The 25108-nt window shown below is 40.6% G+C and overlaps 1 protein-coding gene across 1 annotated transcript; it reads left to right on the forward strand.

Moving 5' to 3' along the window:
- The first annotated feature begins 1004 nt into the window (after positions 1–1004).
- On the forward strand, positions 1005–19404 carry heg1 (heart development protein with EGF-like domains 1). The gene is made up of 14 exons (XM_022207747.2): positions 1005–1482; positions 7486–8601; positions 10225–10721; positions 11655–11774; positions 14088–14210; positions 14322–14425; positions 14525–14580; positions 14860–15020; positions 15858–15992; positions 16124–16166; positions 16257–16294; positions 16431–16518; positions 17112–17289; positions 17436–19404. The coding sequence occupies exons 2-14, from the start codon at positions 7736–7738 to the stop codon at positions 17577–17579; spliced, it is 2553 nt and encodes an 850-aa protein (XP_022063439.2). The 5' UTR covers positions 1005–1482; positions 7486–7735; the 3' UTR covers positions 17580–19404.
- Positions 19405–25108: the final 5704 nt, after the last annotated feature.

A 25108-nucleotide genomic window follows, 5' to 3' on the forward strand; every position in this document is an offset into this window, starting at 1 on the left:
GGAGTTACTTAGAATTTAGTCCAATAATATTACTTTATAATTAGATAAATAGAAACTGCTTTTTGACAGAAAAAAATGCTTATAGATCTTGTATACTGATGAAAACATATTCAACATTTTGTTGAAAAGATGTCTAATTATACAGCATATCTCATTTTACAAACCTACTACAAACCTATTACAGAACCAACACTTCTTTCTCTGCTAACTGTCATGAATTGTATCAATTTTTCTAAATGTTTTTACACAGGTAAGCGTAAATAGTGTGATATATTAAATAAACAGGAAATATTGCCAAAATTGCAATCAGCATGTGAGATTTTTTGTCAGTGGAATGTTCTTTTTCTTTTCTTTTTTTTTTTTTTTAGATGTACATTACTGCACATTTATTCTACAGCCTGATAAAGCCCTCAAACATGCATAGTCATTAAGAACTCTGCTCAGTGACAAGAACAAAGAGTCCCACAACAGACAGTATAACTTCCACAGAGCTCTGATCTCTGATCGCAGTAGTGGCAGTCAGTCTGGGAATACATGAAACAACCTAAAGCCCCAGGAGAACTATGACACATTATTCAAGATGCTTGGAACAACATTAGCCCTAAATTAAAAGGTTAAATTAAGTAATTTCTGTGTGATTCATTATTTATATTGCAGTTTAAGTCAGAGCAACATCAACATTTGAAAATAAAGTTAATATGCAGAAAGAGCAAGTTTATATTGATCAAAAGAACTGTTGAGGTAAGTTTTATTTCCCCCGGGGATTCTTTCCCTTATGATGATGTAAGGTGGTTCTTTTTTAGGATTTTACTTTGAGTGTACCCTATAATTTGGTGTATTATCTCGGTCCGTCCAGCATCTCTCTCTTGGCAGAAAAAGGAGCAGATTTAAGGGGGATGTTTCCGACACCTGCAGGCGGCTACTGGTTGAATAACGGGGCTGTGTGTGTGTGTGCGCGCGCGCTGGGGCAGGGGGAGGAGTCCGCGCTTCTCCGCCGTGATAACAGGCTGCTCCCTCGGCTCTGTTATCTTCCGTTCCCCGCCGTCTAAGCAGCGGATCTCCTCCGGACCTCCACCAGGATTTATTCATTTCCTACTAAAACTTCACTAAAAGCCGCAGCGCTCCTCCCATGGTGTCCCCGGGAGACTCTCCGGCATCCACTCGACTTTTCGGAAACTATCGGCGGCCGTTTTGGGGTCTTGGAAATCATGGAAACGTGGTTCTTGAATCACGTCCTCGGTTTGTCTCTGTCAGTCCTCCTGCTGGGTCTACCGGGGCCCCTCGGGGCAGGGACCCCCAGTAACAACAGCGCGGATCCGGTAACGGAGGGATTTTATTATTCGGCGGCAACAGACGAAGCCAGCACCAGGGAAAACAATGCAACTTCAACTTCATACTCCAGCGAGAGTTTATCACCATCACAGAGGAGCCTGCTGCTCACACACACTGCCGAGACACACGCTGCTGCTGCTGCAAATCTCGGTAGGACCTCAGTGTGCTTTCCATTGTCCCTTCACATGACTGCAAGGTGCAACAGAAAATAATCAAGCATTGTGAAACATCCCGTCATTTTGGGTGAAGTAAATCACATCTGTATAAGATTACAAGAAAATTGCTTCAACCCAAAGTGAGTGTTGTGTATTAGATGCTGTATAATATTGTACTACACTATTGCTTAGTATCAGGCTGAAATCATATTATTTTCTTGATTAATTGCTTGATATAATAATTGGTATGTCTGCTTTGTTCAACTACCAGCTCAAAACTCAAAGCTACTTAGTTTAGTCTAGTGAAGAGACATTGAGATATCTGATTGATTGGATCCAGTGAGTTGTAGCCATTCCTACTCTTTAAACAACAACAAACAGTTAATGGTTATCAGAATTAATGCCTCCTGCTTGTCTGTTCTATTGATTTATCAGAGCTCAGATCAACTGCAGTGCAAGAAGTGTCAAACCACTAAGGCTGCAACTGATGATTATCTTCTTTGTCCTTCTAAATATTTTTTTGTAATTAGTCAATGGTCTGTAAAGTGTCAGAAAATGGTGAAAAATGTCAATCAGTGTTTCCCGAACGCCAAGATCATGTCCTCATCTGTCTTGCGTTATCCACAACCCAAAGACATTCAGTTTACGATCACAGCAGAGCAAAGAAACCGGAAAATAATCCCATTTCAGAAAGTTGAATCAGAGAATTTAGACTTTTTTTCTTTAAACAGATTAATCGATTATCAAAACAGTTGCCGATTAATTTCAATACTTAACAATCGATTCATCCTTGCAGCTGTAAAACACACTTAAGCGGAACTTTGTCAAAGTCCCAGAAAGCTTTAAAAACTGATAATTCAGGTTCAAACTAAGAACCTCCTTTAATGAGCTTTATTACTTCATCAATTAGACCCATTCACTCAGTTTCAGGAAGCTGAATACAGTTTTTATGGTCACCAGTAACCACTGGGAGAACCACTAATGAGCTTATCACTCATTACACGGCCTGCAGTTCAAATCTGAAAACTGTCTCGCTTCCTGTTTAAGATAAGAATGTGCATTTTCCACACAGGGCCGTGACATTTGCTCTCTAGCTCTTAACAGGTGTTGATAAGGTGAATTAGTTCACCTTTTTTGTTTTTTATTATACTGTCATAAACAATTAGCTGCACGTGAGCAGAAGCAGACATGCTAGAGCTGGATTATGCTGCTTTGTGGTTAATATAGATCATACAAGGGAACCTGCAGTTGAGCCTAAACCACAGCCACCTTTTCAATTCATAACTCCAGAATTTTGGATGAGAGAAAGGGATTCCAGGTCCCAATTTCCTGTGCGTAAGTCCAAGTATTATCCATCACACTATAAGAGGAAAACCTTTTGCCATTTGAGGTAGAAGCTACACTCACCCATATGGCCTTTAGTTTTAGGGAACACGTCTCAAAACATTCCACCTCTGTGGTATTGGCTCGAAGCAGCTAAAGATAAAACATTAGAAGAAGGGCTTTAACTGGCTGTATGTCTTTTTTGGAGGGCTGACAGAAATTTTAGCCCGCAAAGGAAGGCTTTAGGTGTAGTGCTGCTGTACTGGAAGCAAAATACTTCTGTGACCCAGCTGACTGAACCTGCAACCCTGCCAGTGGGGAGAAAGGATATTGTACTTGTAAGGATATGCATGGAAACAGTTTTAGATATCAAGATGTATAATGCAGCCAGTGGGAAGCATAAAGCCAAAATAATATGCCATAAAGTGTTCAATAATGGCTGGAATTTGGGGCCTAAATGTACACTTTTGTTTGTTTTATAGCCTCTAACTGACAGAATGCAATTGCTCTCACGTTAACCTACCATTTTTCTGATTGTAACATTATTGATTTAAACTACTGGAAGTTGATCACCTTCAATCTACCATAAATCCTCAAGCATGGGTAAAACAACTTACTGGGGGGAAATGAGTGATTAAAGTGATGAAAGTTTCGTTATATTTACCCTCTTGTTGTCCTCATTTGACTCGTTGAAATATATTGTTTCCTTGTCTGAAAAAAAATCTAAAAATTCAGCAAAAAAATTACCCAAATGTCTGAAAATTTGCAAAACCTTCAGGAAGAAAATTCCAATAATTCATCAAAAGTTTCCCTTGAAAGTTTTATTTTTTAAAAAAAGTCCCCCAAATTTAGCAAAAAAAAAATCTTGTTAATGTTTTCACAAAATTAGTAGAAATCTTCCCAAAAAAAAATCCTAAAAATGTCTAAAGTGATTACATATATATCAGTAAAACTTATAATATTTTCTTTAAGAACATTCACAAAAAATCAACCAAAATCCAGTGAAATTAATTAAAAACATTTTTAGCATTTCTTTTATCCACCAAAAAAGTATTCAAAAACTTCCCAAAAATGTTGAAAATCTGGACATCAGAAGTTTCACTGTTTTCCCCACATTTGCACACTTTAAAACGGGTCAATTTTGACCCGCAGGACAACACAAGGGTTAACTTAAAAAGAAAATTTGTCTACATGGCAGCAAGATGTGCTTTTCTTGGTGCTCTGTTTAGTGATGATTTAAACATGGAGCCTTCTTGATTCATATAGTTACACTGGGAATGCCCGCCATAGTTTCACAGTACAAACAGCCTCACCTTGAGGTTTGCTTAAAGACGTAGATGCTGCTCGGGAAAGACTGGGCCAGATTTCACTCTGAATCACCTCTTCTGTCCAAAACCAACCTTTCAGATCACACTCATCTGGTGACTAACCCACGGAGTGATTTGTGAATGTCAGAGATGTTATGCGAATGACCACAGCAAAACTCCCTGGCAACAATGATCATCAGTTACTTCATTCCCATCACTGCTAGAGTTTCACTTGAGCTCATTAATATGCTAAAAGCACTCCTCGCGTATTTGCTTGAATTAACATGCGAGCCACAGAGTTCCTGAAGTATAACAGATGTTAAAGGATGACACTGACAACTGTGTTAGCAGTTAGGAGATAATCAGCAGAGGACCTGGGAGTGTCTGACACTTGTTGCCAACTCCACGTTCCAGTCTGAGATTTGTTGCCCAGACTGGACCGAGAGAGAGAAAAAATGAAATAATGAGAGACACACATGCAAAGGAAGTGAGACAGAAAAATAGAGTCTGGTGGCCCAGTTCTCTGCATAGACTCCCTGTGGACGGGCTGTTCTGCAGTTGAACTCTCTCTTCCATCGGTTTTGGATGGTGGCACTGACGCTCTTCCTTGTGCTGTTGTCCTGGAGATCAGCCAGATGAGAGGCTGTCAGACGACACAGCAGCAGAGACGGGCAGTGAAAGACCTCACACACCAACACAATGCCAGCTGATTTGTGCTTAAGTGCTCTTGATACCCTGAGACCTCTATTCAGTCTGTGGACTGCTAATTATGTAATTTAAAGCTGCTCACCCAACTCATAGAAAAACATAGAAAAAGAACACCTGCACACTGAATAAATGCTCTGTAAAATGGCAGTTTTATTCAGGTTAGTGCCAAAGAGCAGCCACACGAAGTTAGGGACTAACATATAAACCTAGATGAGCACTTAGCAGTCAGAATGCTCACTAAACACTTTGTGTAGAACAAAACAGCAAAAAGGTGAGGAAATAATGAAGTAATGTTAGTCCAATGGCAAGAAATTAAATTCTAAATGAAAGACAAGAAAAGCACTCATAGGGCACAGTACTCTGCCAAGGCTGTCCATTCCCCCATATGGCATTGTCAGAAATGCCTTTTTTTTTTTTTTTTTGAAACGGACATCATTCTGCATCGTACATATATTATATATGCATGATACAGCACAAATGTCCGCGATGGATATCCAGGCTGTATCGTGCATATATAATATGTGCACATACTATATATGCACAATGCAGCCTGGATGTCCGTCCATGTTCAGCATTCCGCTGATTTCTGTTGCCTTGCATGCTCACTTCCACTTTTGTTGACGTATTGTGCTCAGATGATTCATCGATTCATTGTTATTTGCAGAACTAACGCTATGTACGGATACCAAATTGCGTGACCTAAATACGTAGCGTGCGGCGGGAATTAATGGGACTCGGAAAGACCCCCACAATTTAAGTCCCAATAAGTCCGCAGCGTTTGATCTGTAGTAGGATCGCACCCATGTGATCACCAACAAGCAGCTGACATAGTGTTCACTTGTTGTCATAGTTACAGTGACGCTGTGCCGCTATCTCGCAATGAGACAGATATCTTTATCAAATCTGTAGATCTGGACCATAAGCTGCATCACTGCCAAAATCTAATCAGGTGGTCCCTGTGTCATTTCTGACCTTCCCTGAAAATTTCATTCAAATCCGTCAGTCCGTTTTTGAGTTATGTCGCACACAGACGGAATAGCAGACGGACCGACAAGCGCATGCAGATCGTCACATAACTCCGCTACGTACCCTGGTTTAGTAAAAATGTCCTGTATCTGCTGTGTGTGTAAATAGGCATCTGTATGCTACGGCGTCTAACATTAGAGCCACAGCAGTTATTCGAATATTTTCTTTCCTCCTCTGTGACAGTAAACTGAATATCTTTAGGTTGTGGCCAAAACAACACATTTGAAGATCTCATCTTGGAGTTTGGGAAACAGTAGTTAACTTTAAAAGAAAAAAAAACATTCTCTGACATCTTATGGACCAAACAAGTAATCGGTTAATCCAGAAAATAATCTAAAGATTCACCAACAATGAAAATAAATGTCAGTTTCAGCCTTGGCATGCAGTGTCTCAGTGTTATGTTCACTGTTCATTTGCCTTGAAGCAAGCAAAAATAATGAATGCAGCTGTAAGATATTGAGTTGACACATGATTAAACTTAATTTGCATTTGGCTGAGAGCATCAGGCAGGGAGGTTATTTCTTATATTTCAGGTGCATGTCTTTTAACTGTAACGCTGCATCAATGGATCTAGCTGGAGGCCTTTGCTGCTCTCTTCACTTGGTTCCTGTTTTCTCTCTACTGTCAGGCAAAATGACAAAAAAAAAACATATCTGATTCTGAAGCAACAGTGCCTCCTCCACAACAACATTCTTTTCTTGACATTTCACTTCTGGCAGTATTTGGGGATTTTAATTTTAAACCAGACAAAATTAAAAAAAAAAAAACTCTCCACAGACTCTGATTGTCTGAATGTGAATACACACCCAGATCCATAGTGACAGTGCTCTGCCAGGGGCTTGTGCTCACTCAGCTTTAGGAAGGAAATGGCTGATTCCCAACAGAGACAGTCACCACCATATTTAGGACTTCAAGCCATTGTTAGAGTAGACACGCTGGCTGCCAGTTGTTCTCCACCCAAAATCGTTGCCTTTGCAGGAAGCAACATTCTGACAGCATCTTGCCACTTTCTGCAGACTGCATGGGCCACATGCAGCCTGGTGAGCACCCTCTGGTGGCCGTAGACATGAAGCACGATGTAGAGCATATAGGCATTTATAATTCAAAGCAAGCTGAGAAATCAAGAGAGAAAGATTATGATTTTTTTTTAAATAATGGCATGTCAACCTTGTGGTTAAGGATACAGGTATAAAAAAGTTCAGAGGTCACATGCAACAAAACAATGCAAAAATATACATGAAATATTCAACTCCCTAACCGAAAAACCAACAAAAGCGATACACTTAAGTGACTAATGAGCGTTCAGCATTAGTACTTGATGACTGACTGGAAAGGCTGTTGCTTTTTTACTGCTACTATTAATTACTTGATTAAAAATCAATATCAGCAGTGTTTTAATAGACTGATTCATAGTTTGGATTATGGAGTGCTAGAAAATAACCCAATAAGCCCAACAGGGTGGTTCCAAATTGATGTGAGACCAGCGTTTTTGGCATTTTGCCCCATAGGTTTTTAATCAGTTTTACTCCACTATTTGACTCATCATTGCAGCACACTTATTGTGACATTGAGATAACAACATCTGTCTTAAAGTGAGTATTTAATAATGCTTTTATTTTGTTCTGTATCCATAGACACGGAGCAGACACAAACCTCCACTGAAACAAGCAGCAGGATTCTAGAGGCCATAAGTCTGTCTACTGAGCCGCTCGCCTCCACCCTTGTAATCCCCACTGATGGAAGAGCAGCAGCAGCAGCAGCAGCAGCAGCAGCAGCAGCAGCAGCAGCAGCAGCAGCAGCAGCAGCAGCAGCAGCAGCAGCAGCAGCAGCAGCAGCAGCAGCAGCAGCAGCAGCGACTGGAAAGATTTTACTAACACAGACCAGATGCCAGGCACCTCTCACGCTGTGTCCCGGGAGGCCAGGCCCTGGATGTTTACAGATGATACCAGCATGCCGCAGGACAGCCCAGACACCACCCTCAGACTTGGTGATGCTACAGCTTCGGAGTCGCAGACCGCCGTCCTCACTGACAGCACCTACACCACCACCATCAGCCGAGCTGGAGAGAGGACCCTGCTGTCTGTCACCTCCTCCTCCACCAACAGCAGCTCGTCTACCTTTACAGAAGACTCAAACTCCCATCAGCCTCCCTCCACATGGGGTGTTCCTCCCAAGCATGCAGAGACTGAGGACTATACCCACAGTGCCCCGTCCACGAGAACAGATGGAAGGGAAACGACAGACGAGCACAGGACCGACTCCTCCAATGGGGTCTTTTCAGAGACTGGGAGCCCTGAAGGTTACAGAGGAACCCAGAGTTTAACTGGACACCCTAGTTCCAGCCAGCATGAACAGACGTCGACATCAGAGCAGACCTCCGACTCGACACCTCCTCTCAGGGTGACAGAGCCCAGCACTGACCGGTCTGAAGTGTCAGTTTCCTCCACACCTCCTTTCACCTCACCTGCAGGAGGTCCTACCAACGTCTCAGGGACAGACCAGGGGTCAGACTCCAGTGTTGGAACCTCCACAGAATCTTCTACTGGAGCCCAAAGCTCTAGCACTCAGAACCAGGAGGGCACTGAGGGGTTTTCAACCCAGACCAGAGATGGAAGCGTGGGCTTGGGTCTGACTGCAGTGCCCTCTACTGTCAGCAGCAGTACGTCTGAAATGGACGACCCTCTGACAGAGAGGCCAGTGCTGGTTACTGACGTCTTCCTCACCACCACGCCTGTCACTGTCACAGAAAGGTATGTTTTATTTTTTATTAAGTGTTGTGCCTAATTGATAATTATATTAATAGTAGGACAATAGCTAAAGATAACCTATTTTTATTGAATTTACCTTTAGGGATAAATACAGTTCCTCTTATATTTGGTTTGTCTGATTATTTTATTATTATTATTATTATCATTCAGTTTTTTTTCGTTTTTTTTTAAATGAGAAAACATTAATTTGACAAATACGTCCTGCTCTAATCTGCCCCACAAAGCTACCTGGAGAGATAACCAATGTCAGTCTTAGTAAAACATAAAAATACACGTGCTTTCTTTCATCTGACTGAAAAAATTTAATTTGGCTGAACTTTGATGATATCTCAGCTTCTGATGTTGGTGTGGTTAAGCTGCTTTTAAACGTTCCATAACGTTCCTCTTTTCAGTAAATTAATCAAAGTTTCACACGTCCTTACAGGGTATCTTTCAGTTTTCCGGCTCCAACTGCTGCACAGATGGCTCATTGCTCCATGACTGTATAAGCTCTGCTTTTAGGGCTGTTGTAAACAGGCTGTTTTGATCTGAAAACCAATGAGTTGCTGCTGTTTGTGACCCCTTCAGGAAGAACATGCTGTCTGGGTTGAATACTTACTGGCTTGTAAAGTTGGGATGCTAGCTACTGGGAGGGCTGGAGGAATGGAAGAAGCAAAGGTCTTCAGATCTTAATTTTTATTTGCACCTGCAAGTTTGTAACAACCACAAAACATAATTAAAGATACATTATTTATTTGCGTATACTGTATTTATATCTTTAAATATACTAAATTATGAATGCATTTATTGTAATTATTTTATAAATCTGAAAAGTTGAAGGCTGATGGAGACCACAACCAACAGAAGAACTTTTAAGGATTTAATCACTATGATCTAAGGCTATTGTTTATTTTGACAAGAAAGCTGAAAGAATTCATTTAGCGTTTTCCTCCATTAATTTCACGATTTTTCCTGTCGTCCTTCGGGTCAAATTGGCCCGTTTTAAAGTTTTAAAAATGTGGGGAAAAAAATATTTTCACAGTGAAAACTTCCCCATTTTCAATTTTTTTAGGACATTTTTGAACTTTTTTTTGGTGGAAAAAAAAACTAATTTTAAAAATTGTTTAAGAACATTCAGAAAAAATCAACCATAATCCAGTGAATTTTGCTGTCAATTTTGTTTGTTTTTTTAATTTGAAAAAAATAAAACTTTTGAGGGAGACTTTTCAGGAATTTTCTTCCTGAAGATTTTGCAATTTTTTTTATAAATTTGGAGAAATCTTTTCTGAATTTTTGGACTTTTTTCAGACAAGGCAACAACATTTTTTGGTAAGGACAACACGAGGGTTAAGAAACATTTTTAACATTTCTTTTTTTCCACTAAAAAATTTTCAAAGATTTCCCAAAAATGTTGAAAATATAAACATCAGAAGTTTCACTGTAAAAATATATATTTTTCCCCACATTTTCCAACTTTAAAACAGGTCAGTTTTGACCTGCAGGACATTATGAGGGTTAGCTGCTCGATTAAGTTGTCATGTCAGTTCAAAGTTATTTTAATATCCTGTCTTCTGTTTTTGTCAGGAGTCTGTAAGAGATTTGATTGATGTATTTTCTCTTTAACAGATCACAGACAACAGAGGAAGACACTGTCAAAGCCTCTACCTTCACCACCACCACCACCACCACCATCGCCACCACGGCCACCAGCACCTCTGTTCTACCTGCAACCTCATCCTCATGGTTGAGTAGCTCGTCTAGCAGCTCTACTCCAATGTCTCCTACTGAGGCCACCATCCCATCCACTGCTCCCTCCACCACAGCCTCCACCCCGGTCCTGCACACCTCTCAGCCTCACCCGACGCACCATGTCTCCCCCAGCCAAACCCAGGGGCCTTCGACTGGGATCGCTACACCTACCAAAGTCACCACCTTGCACACTGAAGCAAGCACAGGAACTCAGAGAACCACAACATCTCACAGCCAGGATGTCACCACCAGCTACACCCACACTAACCCAATCAAGACGACAGAGGCTCTGCAGACAACTAGGAAACAGACAGACGGAGAAACCACAGAGCTGGTCGTGACAACATCCCCCACTAAAGTACCACCACCACCAAGTGAGTAGTTTTACTTCAGATAGTAATCTCTGACCTGTAGATTGGAGAATACAACTGCGTTCCATTGCTCGTGTTTATTCTTTCTTTCATTAGGCTATTAGAAGTTATGATGTAACATTTATATGAAATTGTTTTGGATTATAATGGATTAAAATCATCTCAAAGCATTACAAAACAGCAGATAATTAGAAGAAGTTGACTGGAAATGGAGGGAGGGTTATCTTCAGTCAATGTATCACATAGTGTATGCTACGATAACCAAGAATTAAGTAAACTTTAAAGCACAATTTGGCATGAAAAATTAAGATACGTCTGCAAGACCCAAATAAAAAAAGAGCCAAAAATTAGCACAAATTATGTATATATGCATGTAATTAAAAGAATATAATTGCTTTTGTATTTTTGCAACAGTGGATTTTACAGGGTTCAGTTCATTTAAATAAATTAAGTTAAGGGTTTAAGTTTCTGGATTAAATTAATTTATTATATTAGGAGTCTTCCATTGTTGGTGCATATGTTAAAGAGTAATAGTCATCCTAAATGAGTCAGTAACTGACATTCAAATAATAATGAAATAGCAAACGTCAACGTCTATAATTGGATGGTAAGGGAAACGGAGTTTATTCAAATTACCCCACATTTGTTCTGTTTCATCTGAAGAACCCTACTGATGATGAATTTTCAAGTGGTGCACTTGTGGCTCTAATGTGCAGCTTAAAATGGAAAATTCTGGGCCTGATTATTCCGCAGTGATATTTCTACTCCATTGTATCAGTGCAGTCTGATGCCAAAAAAGCACAAAAATAGAAAAATACTGAGATTAGACCAGGTGTGCTGCATGAGAAGTGTCACTCTCAAACCACACTGCCACTCATGTATTTAAAGGTTCTCTTTTCCCTGTTTTATGTTCAAACACTTTCTCTCCTCTCTAAGCATCAGGAAACCCCTGTGAGGCAAACCCTTGTATGAATGGAGGGATGTGTGTGAGCTATAGAAGGCATCAGTTCACCTGTCAGTGTCAGCAGGCGTGGACAGGAACGACCTGCAACCAGGGTGAGATTCTCTTCTTGCTTCTTTCTGGCAGTACAACAACAGCACTCCCTACCTCAGGTGTTGTGTTTTGACGCACAAGACAAATGAAATATTCAAAGTATTTCCGAGTCAAATAAGATTTCATCATGAGAATAAAAGTGCTGAGGGTTAAGATGGGACTGAGGTTTGGGGAATTGGTGAAGTGGCGTTTAGAAGTCTCTGAAGCAGGAATAAATCTGTTTTCTGAGTGTCACATAACAGAAACGTGTGTTTTTAACCACCCAGCTAAGTTGAAACTAAATTACTTATAAGATAATTAAAAATCAGCAATATTCTGAAGGTGCTGATGACAGCTTTTACCCCAGCTTAAAGCTCGTGTCCGGAGTTTGAACAGGCGTAAACTAACCGTGACGTCACCCGTTGGTTTCAACGCCGAGAAAATGAAGCCCGGATTTTGCTACTTCCTGGTCGCCGTTTTGGATTTTTTGGAGCCAGTGACTTAAAAAGCGTCATCAAACAGACTGGACCGGAGAGCAACTCGGGGCAGGATTGGCTGAGGACTCTCTTATCCTGCCCACATTTTACCGCAGAGGCTTCTGTTGCTGTCCATCAAGATTAGCCACGCCCCCTGGCTCCGCCAACTTTAACGATTTATTTAAAATTCAGTATTGATTTATTTTAAGTTCGGCCACCTGATCTCTCATTTTGACCATGAAAACTAACGGGAAAAAGTCCTGAGCTGTAGAAAATCAGTCTATCAAATTTTATTTTTTCCAAAAATGAATTGGGGTCTATGGAGAAAAAGCTTTTTGGAGCCAACCCTAGCGGACGGCGGGATATTGCAAGTTTTTGACACTTCCGGGTGGGCTTCAATTCTGGAGCCAGATGCTACGTCCACTATATATACAGTCTATGAGTTTGAATCGCAGCGTCTCCCAAAACACTGTTGGTCCCACCCTCCCTCTGATTTCGCCCCTTTATTTGTGCACGCGCGCTGTACATGAGAGGAGTGCCCGGAGTGCTGCAGCATCTTGCCTGTTTTGCTGTTTTCCACTCTTCTAAATTTAGTACATTTAGTAAATAATAAAGGAATTACGTTAGAATGCTGTATTGAGTCTAACTTGTCCTAATACCAAAATAACATGAATCTGCTAGGACGAACGAGTAAAGTTTCAATATGTGATTACACTCGTGTATCCCTCTCGATGACGTCGTTTATCAAACTTAGTGCATTTACGCGTGTATATGTGTTACATTGTTTATTTATTTCTATCTAGAGTTCACAATTGCATGACTCCTCTGACGAAGAGTATGTCCCAGACGCCCCAACATCTTCCTCCAGAGGTCGGGCATCTAAACGAAGCCGCTAGGCGGGCTATGGAGGCCGTGGTCGGGGAGCGACGCGAGCACCCCGAGCCAAAAAACGTCCTGCAGTCTCTTGGCCTGACAAGCCGTGGGATTGGTAACTTTTCTGGAAGTTGCTGAGCCCTGATGCTCTCTCCTCCACAAGCAAAACAAATGTGCGCGCGGTTGCGTAGTGCGTAGCTCGCCCACCTCTGCATGGGCTTGCTTGCTGTGCGCGTAACCGTTGATTGACAGCATGACAAAGCTGAAGCTCGAACTTGATTGGTCAGCAGCGACCGGCGCTTTTTGGAATAACATGGGGTTCTATGAGAGGAAGGCGGAGCTTATGAATAAATTTTCATATCGCGTTATACTAACATTATATTATAGTATCGAACGAGACTAACACATTTAAGCTTTGTTAAACAATGATACATAAATTGAAAACAAATGGAAACTCCAGACACGAGCTTTAAATTACCTGTACTATCTATGTAAATGGACCTGAGTTTGATTTAATGGAACCAGCAGGTTGGATGTGAAAACACAAACGCACACTGCAGATATTTTCAGCTGTGAACCAAGTGAAGTTGATGTAAATGAAGATGCCGGCGAAATCAAGTGTTAGAGATGATCTCCGGCCCTCCATCACTCCAGTTATTCACAATATTAATCCAATTCTTCTTCATATCATCATTTTTAGGAAATTTAAACAAAATGGCCAAACTGTTCTGCAAATCCTGTTAACCTTGAAAGATTAATTTGCTAAACAAAGGCACAGTCAGTTAGCAAACTGTATTCCAGTTCCTTTAATAGGTGTAGTAGCTTGATCAAGCAATTCAGTACCACATAGTTCACTGTCTTTTTATGAGTGTATAGCATTTATTTTCTGACATGTGCCATGTGTTTTGAAATAAATGTCTGAATTTCCTTTACAGAAACTGTGGTAGAAGTGTAATATTTTAATACTTGAATGTACCGTGTGTTCAGATGTGGATGAGTGTGAGCAGGACCCCTGTCCCGCTGGCTCCAAATGTGTGAACACACGAGGCTCCTTCAGCTGTGAATGTCCGCTCGGGTTTGACCTTGAAGATGGACGCACATGCACCAGAGGTAATACCACGTATACCTATATTCTAATTGTTGTTAATCTGGTCCAAGTTAATTTTCTCAAACTCCATATTTTGATTAGCTTACAGAATTTTCATTTTTTGCCTTCTATAGCGAAGACGTTTCTGGGAACGTTCAGCGTTAACAGACTGTCACATGACCCTGCCATCCTCAAGAGCACCACCATGCATGAGATCCAGAGAGAGATCCTTCAGCTGGTGAGAGGCAGTCAACATCACTGCATCTTCTCTGGTCTTTTCTAAGAAAACCTCCGCTGGGTTTGTGTGTCTTATATCCTGTCTTTGTCTTTGTTGCAGCTCAACATGTCATTGTCAGTCCTTCGAGGTTACAGTCGCTCAACACTGAGTAAGAAGTAAGTTCTTCTCATCACTACACTTTACAGTTTCTGCATAGTGGGACTAACTGTAGTTTATAATGGAGGGTTGACTTGCACTAGTTCAGCCATTTGTCAAGAACCTGATACAGTTCTATTCAATTTCCCTTCGGGGATGAATAAAGTGATTCTGATTCTGATACAACTAACTTCCATGAATATATCTCTTGTCCAAAGCAGCAAGTGTGAGAAGGATTCTAATATGTTTCCCTCTCGCCAAACAGCGCTCTATACTGACCTCTGATCTCCTCCCCACAGAGAGGAGGACGGAGTTCGTATCTTGGCTGTCAACATGTTTTCCATCTCCACCGATGTGACGACTGCTGAGGTCTACAACAGCATCCAGATGTCCCTCAGCAACTGCAGCTCCTCATTGGCCCACTGCCGGATGGTCCTGCAGCACCAGCTCACGTACCACGGTAAGTATAATAAACAGCAACTGAAGTGAACACAATCACACTCAGCTGGGTTTTAACAGGTTTCCTACAGTTTCCAGCTGGAGCTTTTGTGAGCTTAAAGGAGGCTTTCAAGAGTAATTGTGGACATATTAGCTAACGACCACTAGAGGGCACAGTTTAGTCGTAAATAATTATACCAAGGACTGTAGCATAATGTTTTTGAGAAAATATTACTCAGTTGTTGCTTAAAAACTCCAACAGTTTCATAAAAAAACACCCAAGACCACCTATACTGTTTTCATACAGTGAACTGTTTTAAAGTATCACACTCTGTCAGTCATTCTGAAGGAGAAAGACACAGATATCTTCATGTACTCTGTTGACAACCCTAAATACCATTCTTCCTAAATAAAGATTGTGTTTAAAGTCAAAAATACCACACATATTTTCATGTCAAAATGTTTCATGACAGTCAAGTTACAGCTTTGTGTTCTATCATACAATTTAGGACTAAAATAGTGTGTTAGGCATGCAGGTAGAGCATGATCGGGACGGAGTGTAAGTTTGGAGAAAAAGTATAAATGTGTTGAAGCCACAACAGCAAAGACATCAAGATTGGCCAGATTTGGCATTACTAAAATAATGAGACATGTAAATGTAATATAAATGAAGTTCACTTGAATACTGAGAGCAACTTGACACAAGAATCAAAACAAACATCAAAATATATCATACAAGCTCTATAACATCACATATGTAGCAGTAATGTGATAAAAAATAGCAGAAATAAATAGTTCTTTTCTGATCTCTAAGTCATATTTAGATTGTTGTGTTAATTGTGTCTGCTGTGTGTTCCAGTGGAGAGTCTCTGTGTGGCTCAGAAGACTCAGTGTGTGACTGAACGCTCCACCTGCACAGACAGCAGTGGCACAGCCTCCTGCCAGTGTCTTCCCGGATACTACAAACACAATCCTGATGATTTGTCCTGCTTAGGTAAGCTCTTTTTCATTTACGTCACCCCCAGAAACTAGAGAATCGTAACCAAGTAATCTTTTGCTTTTGCTTCAATGACGAAAAAGTATGCTAAAGTGTGTAATTCCAATTTTCTAAATGCAATCTTTCAGAATGTGGAGACGGCTACAAGCTGGAAAATGGCACCTGTGTCCCGTAAGTTCAACTAGCTTTCATGTTTCCTACAATATCAATTCAGTTGTATTGAAAGGTTTCGGTCAACTGCAGCTTCCGTTTCTGTTTCAGGTGCATGTTTGGGTTTGGAGGATTCAATTGTGGAAACTGTAAGTAAGCTAAGAGCCCGATGTTGTTCATTGTTCACTTGAAGTTACTATTATTGTCTCTGAAAGAAGTTCTGAAGTGTTTTATTGCGATCATTAAATATGTGTTCCTGTAATGAGCTCTTATTTGCTGTTGCAGTTTACAAACTGATTGCAGTCGTGGTGTCACCTGCAGGGGGCGCCCTGCTCCTCATTCTGGTCGTTGCTCTCATTGTCACCTGCTGCAAGTAAGATTTCGAATTCGGATTGTTAGATAAAACACAGCATAAAGTACTTTATAAATATTTGTACAGAAGTGGTCCTTGCTCTACCTTTTTTTTCAAATAATTCCTTTAAAAATTAGAAACACACTACCCCAAATTATAAAGCAAATTGTCTAGATTAGTTCACACCTTCACTCTGGCTTGGTGGTTAGCATCATCGCCTTGCAGCTAGAAGATCCCAAGATCGCGACCCTTCCTGGGCCTGGGATCTTTCTGCGTGGAGTTTGCATGTTCTCTCTCTGCATGTGTGTGTTTTCTCTGGGTTCTCTGGCTTCCTCCCACTGGTGACTCTAAATTGCCTGAATGGGAGTGTGTTTAGTTGTCTGTCTTGATGTGGCTGTGACAGACCAGTCCAGGGTGAATCCTGCCTTCACCTTTAGTCAGCTGGGATAGGCGACCCTAATAAGGATTGAGCGGTGCATTGATAATGGATGGATGATTACATTAGTTCACACAAATAACAATGAGAAAAAAAGGCACATTTTTGAGATAGTTTCATTAAGAAATGCTTTGATTCTCTGGCAAAAGTTTAACTTTTAAAATGCCTGTTCTTTCAGGAAAGACAAAAATGACATCAATAAGATTATCTTCAGGAGTGCCGACCTGCAGATGTCCCCGTATGCAGACTTCCCTAAAAATAACCGGATATCCATGGAGTGGGGCAGGGAGACCATAGAAATGCAAGAGAACGGCAGCACGAAAAACCTGCTACAGATGACTGACATTTACTACTCTGTAAGGAAACAGATTTCCCTCTCCTAGATTTGTCTTTCATGTAAAGGTTTTTATGTGTCGATGCAGCTGACAAATAACTTCATCAACTGCCACTGTTGAAGACGTCATGTGCATAAATGTCTTTCTCTCTGTGTAATTTCCCTCAGCCTGCTTTGCGTAACTCCGACCTGGAGAGAAATGGCCTGTACCCGTTCACAGGCCTGCCGGGATCTCGCCACTCGTGCATCTACCCAGCTCAGTGGAACCCCTCTTTCATCAGTGACGATTCACGGAGAAGAGACTACTTCTGAGTGCCCCACCTTGAACACACACACACACATAGACACCCCCTAAAAACGTAGCCACTTTTTTTACTCACAATAGATTTGTCATGAGGATTTTCTGTCACAGTGACAACAGCTGCACTGTTTCTGAAAACCCATTTGACCACCTGCATTCAGGGCTGCAAACTATATATGTAAATGTGTGTGTGTGTGTGTGTGTGTGTGTGTGTGTGTGTGTGTGTGTGTGTGTGTGTGTGTGTGTGTGTGTGTGTGTGTTCTTGTACTTGCTACATGGTGAGGACCATTTTCTGCATTTAACTATCAAAGTGAGGACATTTTTACAAAGTGAGGACATTTTGGCCGGTCCTCACTTTGAAACAGCCATGTTTGAGGGTGAAGACTTGTTTTTAGAGAACAGGTATGAATTGAGGTTTGGTTAGGGTTAGGGTAAGGATTAAGTTTAGGCAATCAGTTGTGATGGTTAAGGTTAGGGTAAGGCTCTAGGAAATGCATTACGCCTATGGATGTCCTCACTAAGATAGAAGTACAAACATGTGTGTGTGTGTGTGTGTGTGTGTGTGTGTGTGTGTGTGTGTGTGTGTGTTCTTGTACTTGCTACATGGTGAGTACCATTTTCTGCATTTAACTATCAAAGTGAGGACATTTTTACAAAGTGAGGACATTTTGGCCGGTCCTCACTTTGAAACAGCCATGTTTGAGGGTGAAGACTTGTTTTTAGAGAACAGGTATGAATTGAGGTTTGGTTAGGGTTAGGGTAAGGATTAAGTTTAGGCAATCAGTTGTGATGGTTAAGGTTAGGGTAAGGCTCTAGGAAATGCATTACGCCTATGGATGTCCTCACTAAGATAGAAGTACAAACATGTGTGTGTGTGTGTGTGTGTGTGTGTGTGTGTGTGTGTGTGTGGATATAGGGGAAGTACACATTTTGCAAGTAAAATGTGTTCTTTTGTAACCATTTTTGTTGTTTTTGCATGTTTTACCTCATTTCCTTCAAGTCATATACACTTGACGTCGCTTTCCATGCAGCCACTGATTCTCATTTGTGTCAGTGTCAGTGATCCATAGCGGTAAGCATCATTTCTGCCTCTCCTGTTGTCAGAGTTGTGCTACTGCTGCCAGGTAATGTACTGCAGAGGAAAATAATCTGCACTACATTAATGCACAAGGAGTAAAAGCGTGTACGATGTTCCCATTGCGCTCAGCGACAATGTGGGGAAACATCTTACAATGGCGTAACATGACGTGTTGCAAATCGACCAGAACATGCAAAAACACTGATACTGTAGTTCCTTGAGTGCTGAAATATGAATATGTGTGTGCCACTGCTGTGATTTGAAAATAGTCTTGTTAGAGAATGAAGTCTTGATGGAACATGATGACAAACCACTGAGAGATGCACAAAATTTTTTTCCGTGCCCACAGAAACTGAGGAATGACTTTTTAATCAAATGCCAGTGTTTATTTATTCCATGTATGGTCAAGTTGTTGACATGTAGCATAATAAACATCTCATACCTACACACTGACAGACTTTAGAGGGATGAACCTGTGGCTTTAAGTGCATGTGTGTCTACATTTGTGTGTGTGACAGAGAGGGAGAGCAAGTGTGTGTGTTTGTTACATGTGCCATTTGTGATGTGTGTGTGAGGAATAATTATCTGTATACCAGAATGATCATAACTGTTGGAATGTAAAGATGTATCATAATTAGCGATTTCTGTCATGGATTCTTATTTTTATGTGAGTGTTTTCTTTCTTTGTGTTTATATGGTCTGTTCATTCTGGCGTTTTAGTCAGATGTGCTTATTTAAATAAAAAAAATTGCACAGCGTTTTGTCTCCATTCTGGTTGATGCGATCTTTGAATTTAAAAAAAATATGTTTTAAACTTTCTAAGCTTTCATTGTATTGATGATAAAGTTTGTGTTATTCAAAGCTGCAATGGACACAAATCTGGAAAATGTCAACGTAAAATGCTGGAATTTTTTAAATATAGCTCTTCTCGTTCCACTAATAAATCAATTGTTTAAAAATATGAAATGTAAAATGAGTGATTGCACCCCTTTTAAAATGACTCAACTAATTCAACACAGACACACAATTTGTTAACTGAAAATCATCTGAGTGCAGTGAATGTATCTCAAGACGTGTCATGGAAAAAATGATTAGACCACCCTTGTATTCTTCAATTGCTTGTTCATTTTCATGTCTGGTACAACTAAAGATATATTAGATGAAGAATACAATGAACACGACAAAAAAATGCAGCTGATGACATAATACTTTATGTCCTATTCGACATGCTTGAAGTTTTTGTAATGGTATTCTCAGGATCCTGTCATAAGCAGCACTGCACATGCAAAGGCCTAGAGTGGTTTCCTGCTTACATTCAAGCCGAAGCACAACTCAGAAGCTGTCAGCTCTCACATAACACCTAAAACAAAACAATTCTGTGAAGCCACAAAGGCAGACATCTTGGCACTGCTGGAAATTGGCATGAGTGAGAGACAGATAGCGAAAAAAACCAAAGACCTCCAAGACAGCCGTTCATTACACCAAGCAAAAACAAGCTGAACATGGTACTACCAAACTGATAGCTGGTTGCAGCAGGAAACGTCTTTATAGATGCACTCATCCGTTCCTGTGTCAGGAATAGTGGTCAGATCTCCAGGGACCTTAAAAATGACTGGGCACTGTCGAGAAATGTTACTTGTTCAGCAAGGAGAGTTGGAAACTGACTTCTTGAAGCTGGCCTGATGTTAAACAGGGCATGGAAAAAGCCCTCCATCAACGAAAGGCAGAGGAAAGTCTGGTTGCTCTTTGCTGGGGATCACAAGGATTAGACTGTTGATAGTTGGGCTAAGGTTCTCTTCAGTGATGAATCCAATTTTCTGTTGATGCCCACTCCAGTCAACTTATTGATTAGGAGGAAGCCTGAAGAAGTCTGCAAACCAGACTGTCTGCCCCTACAGTAAAACCGAATGGACCAGGTCATGTTTGGGGCTACTCTTGAAAACAATCTTCTTTAATCAACTGGAAAACTCTTTCCTGCCTCCAGTGACTGGATTTTCCAACACGATAATGTCCCTTGCCACACAGCAAGGTCAGTTACAGCCTGGATGGAGAACCAGAACTTTGGAACCATGCCTAGGCCTGCTCAATTACCAGATCTAAATCCAACTGAAAACCAGTGGAAAATGATCAAATGCATAATCCCAGAAGCCCAAAACAAAGCAAATTTGTTTGAATTTGCGCAATAGGAATGGGCTGCTGTGACTGCAGAACGATGTCACAAGCTGGTGGAGAGCATGTCAAGACGCATGGCAGCAGTCATCAAAAATAATGGTGATGAAAGCGAAATATGAACTAAACACTATCCTGTCAAAAAAGGCTGAATATTCTCTCTTTAGAATAAAACAAAAATGGTACGAATCCGGAGACAAAGCAGGAAAACTGTTAGCCGGTCAACTCAAAGCACGTCAAGTATCCAGCCAAATTAGTGCGATTAAAGATAAAAATGGCAATGTTATAAGGAACAGACAAGAAATTAACACAGCATTTGAGGAGTATTATAAAAATATCTACAGATCAGAGACTAAGCTCCAACCACACAAAGTAGATAATTTTTTCGAGACACTTAAACTACCAAAACTCTCAGAAGAGGAAGCAAAACAACTGGAACAACCCATAACCCTGGAAGAGATAAAAAATATATACATATATCCCCCAGCGGGAAAACACCGGGTATAGATGGGATACCCAACGAATTTTACAAAATATTTGCTGATGAGCTTTCCCCGGAAATACTAAAAGTGTTCAATTTTGCCATTTCAGCTAAACAGCTTCCCCTGTCCATGACAGAATCTGTTATCACACTCATATTGAAAAAGGAGAAAAATCCACTAGAATGTGGCAGCTATAGACCGATAAGTTTATTATGTTGTGATGCTAAGTTATTTACCAAGATTTTTGCTGCAAGAGTCAACAAGGTCATTGTCAACATAATACACCCAGACCAAGTTGGTTTTGTTAAAGGCAGAACATCCTCTGACAGCATGAGACGACTATTCCATCTCATCTGGAAATCGCAGGATCAATTAGATCCTATGGCTGCCTTATCCCTCGATGCAGAAAAAGCATATGACAGGGTTGAATGGAGCTACTTATATCATACCTTAAATAAATTCGGTTTTGGCGTTCAACTTCAGAATATTGTTAAAATGATCTACACAAATGTCAGGGCAATGGTTACAACTAATGGACTAAGGTCCCCTGGGTTCCCTCTGGAACGGGGGACTAAACAGGGCGATCCTCTTTCGCCACTGCTCTTTATTATCGCCCTTGAGCCCTTAGCACAGGCTATCAGACAAAATGAAAAGATAGAAGGCATCCCCATGGGTGGAATCAACAATAAAATTTTAATCTTTGCAGATGATCTACTTGTCCTATTGTCAAAACCACAGAGTTCGGTACCAAATCTTCTAGATACCATAAAAATAATGGTGATGCAATCAAGTCCTAACTTCTGTGTGTATCATGTGAGTAAAACAGACCGAAAACAAAACATGGAATGTCTAAAAGCTGTTTTTGACGGTAGAATGCCACAGCTACTGATTTAAGAACTCAAGTGATTGTGGATATTATCAAGAAAACCATGGAAAATGGCTCAACATCAACTCTTACATTAAACTCTTATGAGATATTTTGGTTGTTATCTTTATATTTGTACAAACAAATGTACCTTGAGTTGTACCAGGTAAAGAAATGAACAAGAAATTGAAGAAAACAAGGGTGGTCTAATAATTTTTTCCATGATTGTAGAACAAGGACACCTGTATCTGGATGGTCCACTTCTTGGTGAATTGGCACTTCTGGCTCTAACTACACCATGAGGCCAAATAACATTCCAAGCAGTACATCTCAGAAACTGAGTGACTGCAAGAAAGAGATGAGGCCACCAAGAAGCGTCAGAGGCCTGTGAGAGGAGACACTGTGCATACAACAATTGTTGCTTGGCCTTCACCAGTCAAAGCTTTATGGGAGAGAGACGGCAAGAAAGCCACTGTTGAAAAAAATCTAGACGAGAGCTCACTTGAAACCATGTGAGAGACTCTGAAGTCAAATGGAAGAAGGTTCTTCGGTCTGATGAGATCAAAGTTGAGCTTTTTGGCCACAAGACCAGAACAAACACTGAACATCATTAGAAAAACATCATCCCTATCATGAAGCATGGTGGTGGCAGCATAAAAAACCCCACCACCATATAAGCATGCATGCACAGCTGAAAGATGTCATGTTGATAATTATCTTAATGTCTCCAAAATATTCTTTGTTTCTGTCTATGTCACAGTGTATACACAAACGTCTGAATTTGAATTCTGATTTGGGCACAGGGAAAATATCTCAATGTTGCATGTCCAGATAATGGAATACATAAATAAATGCCTTGAGTCCAATACAGGTCAGTGAATTTCTTTGGGGTCTGTGAATCCGAATAAAATTTTGTCATGCTGATGAAAACTCAAATTGTACCGTTGTTCGTGCTGATTATGTTTCAGGGTCCAGATGAAAGCACATTTCTATTGTCGTACGTTATGACAATAGAAATCAGTGCTTTGACATGTATACTACACAAGTAATCCTACAAAGATAATCTTTCCTGTACGCTCCTCATGGTTGTTTCCATAATGACAATGAAGGTTCTGGTCCATTTGCATTGGCTCTCTCTTATAAGGCTTGTCTGAAGGAGACCTGACCACACACAGAGAGACAGCTACCTTGGAAAATCTGCTCTTTTCTACATCACCAATGGCACCCAAGTTCATTTCCATGAGTGATGAGGCATTCTTGTTGATCAACGGTCCTCTCGTCTTCCTGAACATCATTGCAAACATCTTCTACGTATATTGTTTGATTTTCAGCAGACAGAGACTCAAGCAACCTTTACTGACGCTACTTGGATTACTGGTCTGGTGTTCTGTTGTTTACTGCACTTCCTTAATTACAACGTATGTTATGTATTACCAAGGGACAAGGTTCGAAGTGTTTCTTGTGCCATGGATGATTGTGCAGTACTACACACACAACAGCATGACATGTTATGTTTGGCTCAACTTCTACTACTACATCCAGATTGTCCCTGCACAGCGATCTCTTTGGATCTGGATGAAGAAGAACATCAGGTCTGTCATCTACATGGCATTGGCTGTGGATACCATACTTTTGTTGTTCAACAGCACTGTTGATATTGTAGATTTCCTAGCTCCCCTTTTTATATCTCCCACTTTTATCAACGGTACATGGACTGGATATCACAATGATGAACTGCGTGTGGCAAGGCTTGCAAGTTTCATCATCCTCAGATTGTATATTGTTTTCTGTTTGTGTGTCATGATGGTTTCGAGCTTCTCCACGGCCTGTTACCTGCATAGACACATGAAAAGCATGGCACAGAGTAGCAGCAAATTCACCTCTCCACAGATCCAAAGACAGAGGAGAGTCACCATCACTGGCATCTTACAAGGCGTGTTTTATCTCCTCTATGACTGCTTCTATCTTTTTGATTCATTCACTTGGATGTTCTCATCACACTTTTACTTTAGCCTTTGGTTCCTCTTCACTGCCACCTCGCTGTACATAACAGGCACCACAGTCAACCTGGGCATCGGTCAGGCTATATTCAGGCAAAGGGCAGTCCATGTGTGGAAGGCCATCAAAGCCCTGTTTGGTGTTGGCATGGCAACTAATGATGTAAAATTGCACTCCAGCCAGCTGACATCAGGTGAAATAACTAATCCTGTTACTATTGCAGAAGTGTCGCTGTGATACTGTGTGTATAAATACTGTAGTTTTCCTTGTGACTGTTTATGTGTAGTGAAAGGTTTAACTGTGTTGTGATTGATGCAGATTTTGATAATGCATCTGCACACAGAATGACTGAAAACAAAGGAATCCAGAGAATGTAGGAAAACATTTTTGTACCTGAAAATGTGTTCTTTTGTTTATTTATTCCATGTATGGTGAGGTTGTTGACGTGTATCATAATGGACATCTCATATCTACATACTGACAGACTTTAGAGGGACGAACCTGTAGCTTAAATTGTGTGTGTCTCTACATGAGTGTGTGAGAGCAAATGTGAGTGTGTGTGTGTGTGTGTTTCTTATATGTTATCATTTGTGATATGCGTGATTATCTGTATGCCAGAATGATCATAACTGTTTGAATATATAAATGTATCATAATTAGCGATTTCTGTCATGGATTCTTATTTTTATGTGAGTGTTTTCTTTCTCTGTATTTATATGGTCTGTTGATTCTGGTGTTTTAGTCAGATGTGCTTAATTGTTGCACAGCAATTTGTCTCTGACTCCACTCTTTTTGAAGCGATCTTTAAAATAAAAACCTAACAAAAAAACTTATTTTATTTTATTGTTGACACAGATTGTGTTAATCAAAGCTGCAGTAGACAGCAATCTGGAAAAGGCAACAAAAATGAAGTGCTTGAATTTTCACAACACCATTCTTCTCCTGCAG

This window comes from Acanthochromis polyacanthus, chromosome 14, assembly GCF_021347895.1.
Source record: "Acanthochromis polyacanthus isolate Apoly-LR-REF ecotype Palm Island chromosome 14, KAUST_Apoly_ChrSc, whole genome shotgun sequence".
NCBI classification, from domain to species: Eukaryota; Metazoa; Chordata; class Actinopteri; family Pomacentridae; genus Acanthochromis; species Acanthochromis polyacanthus.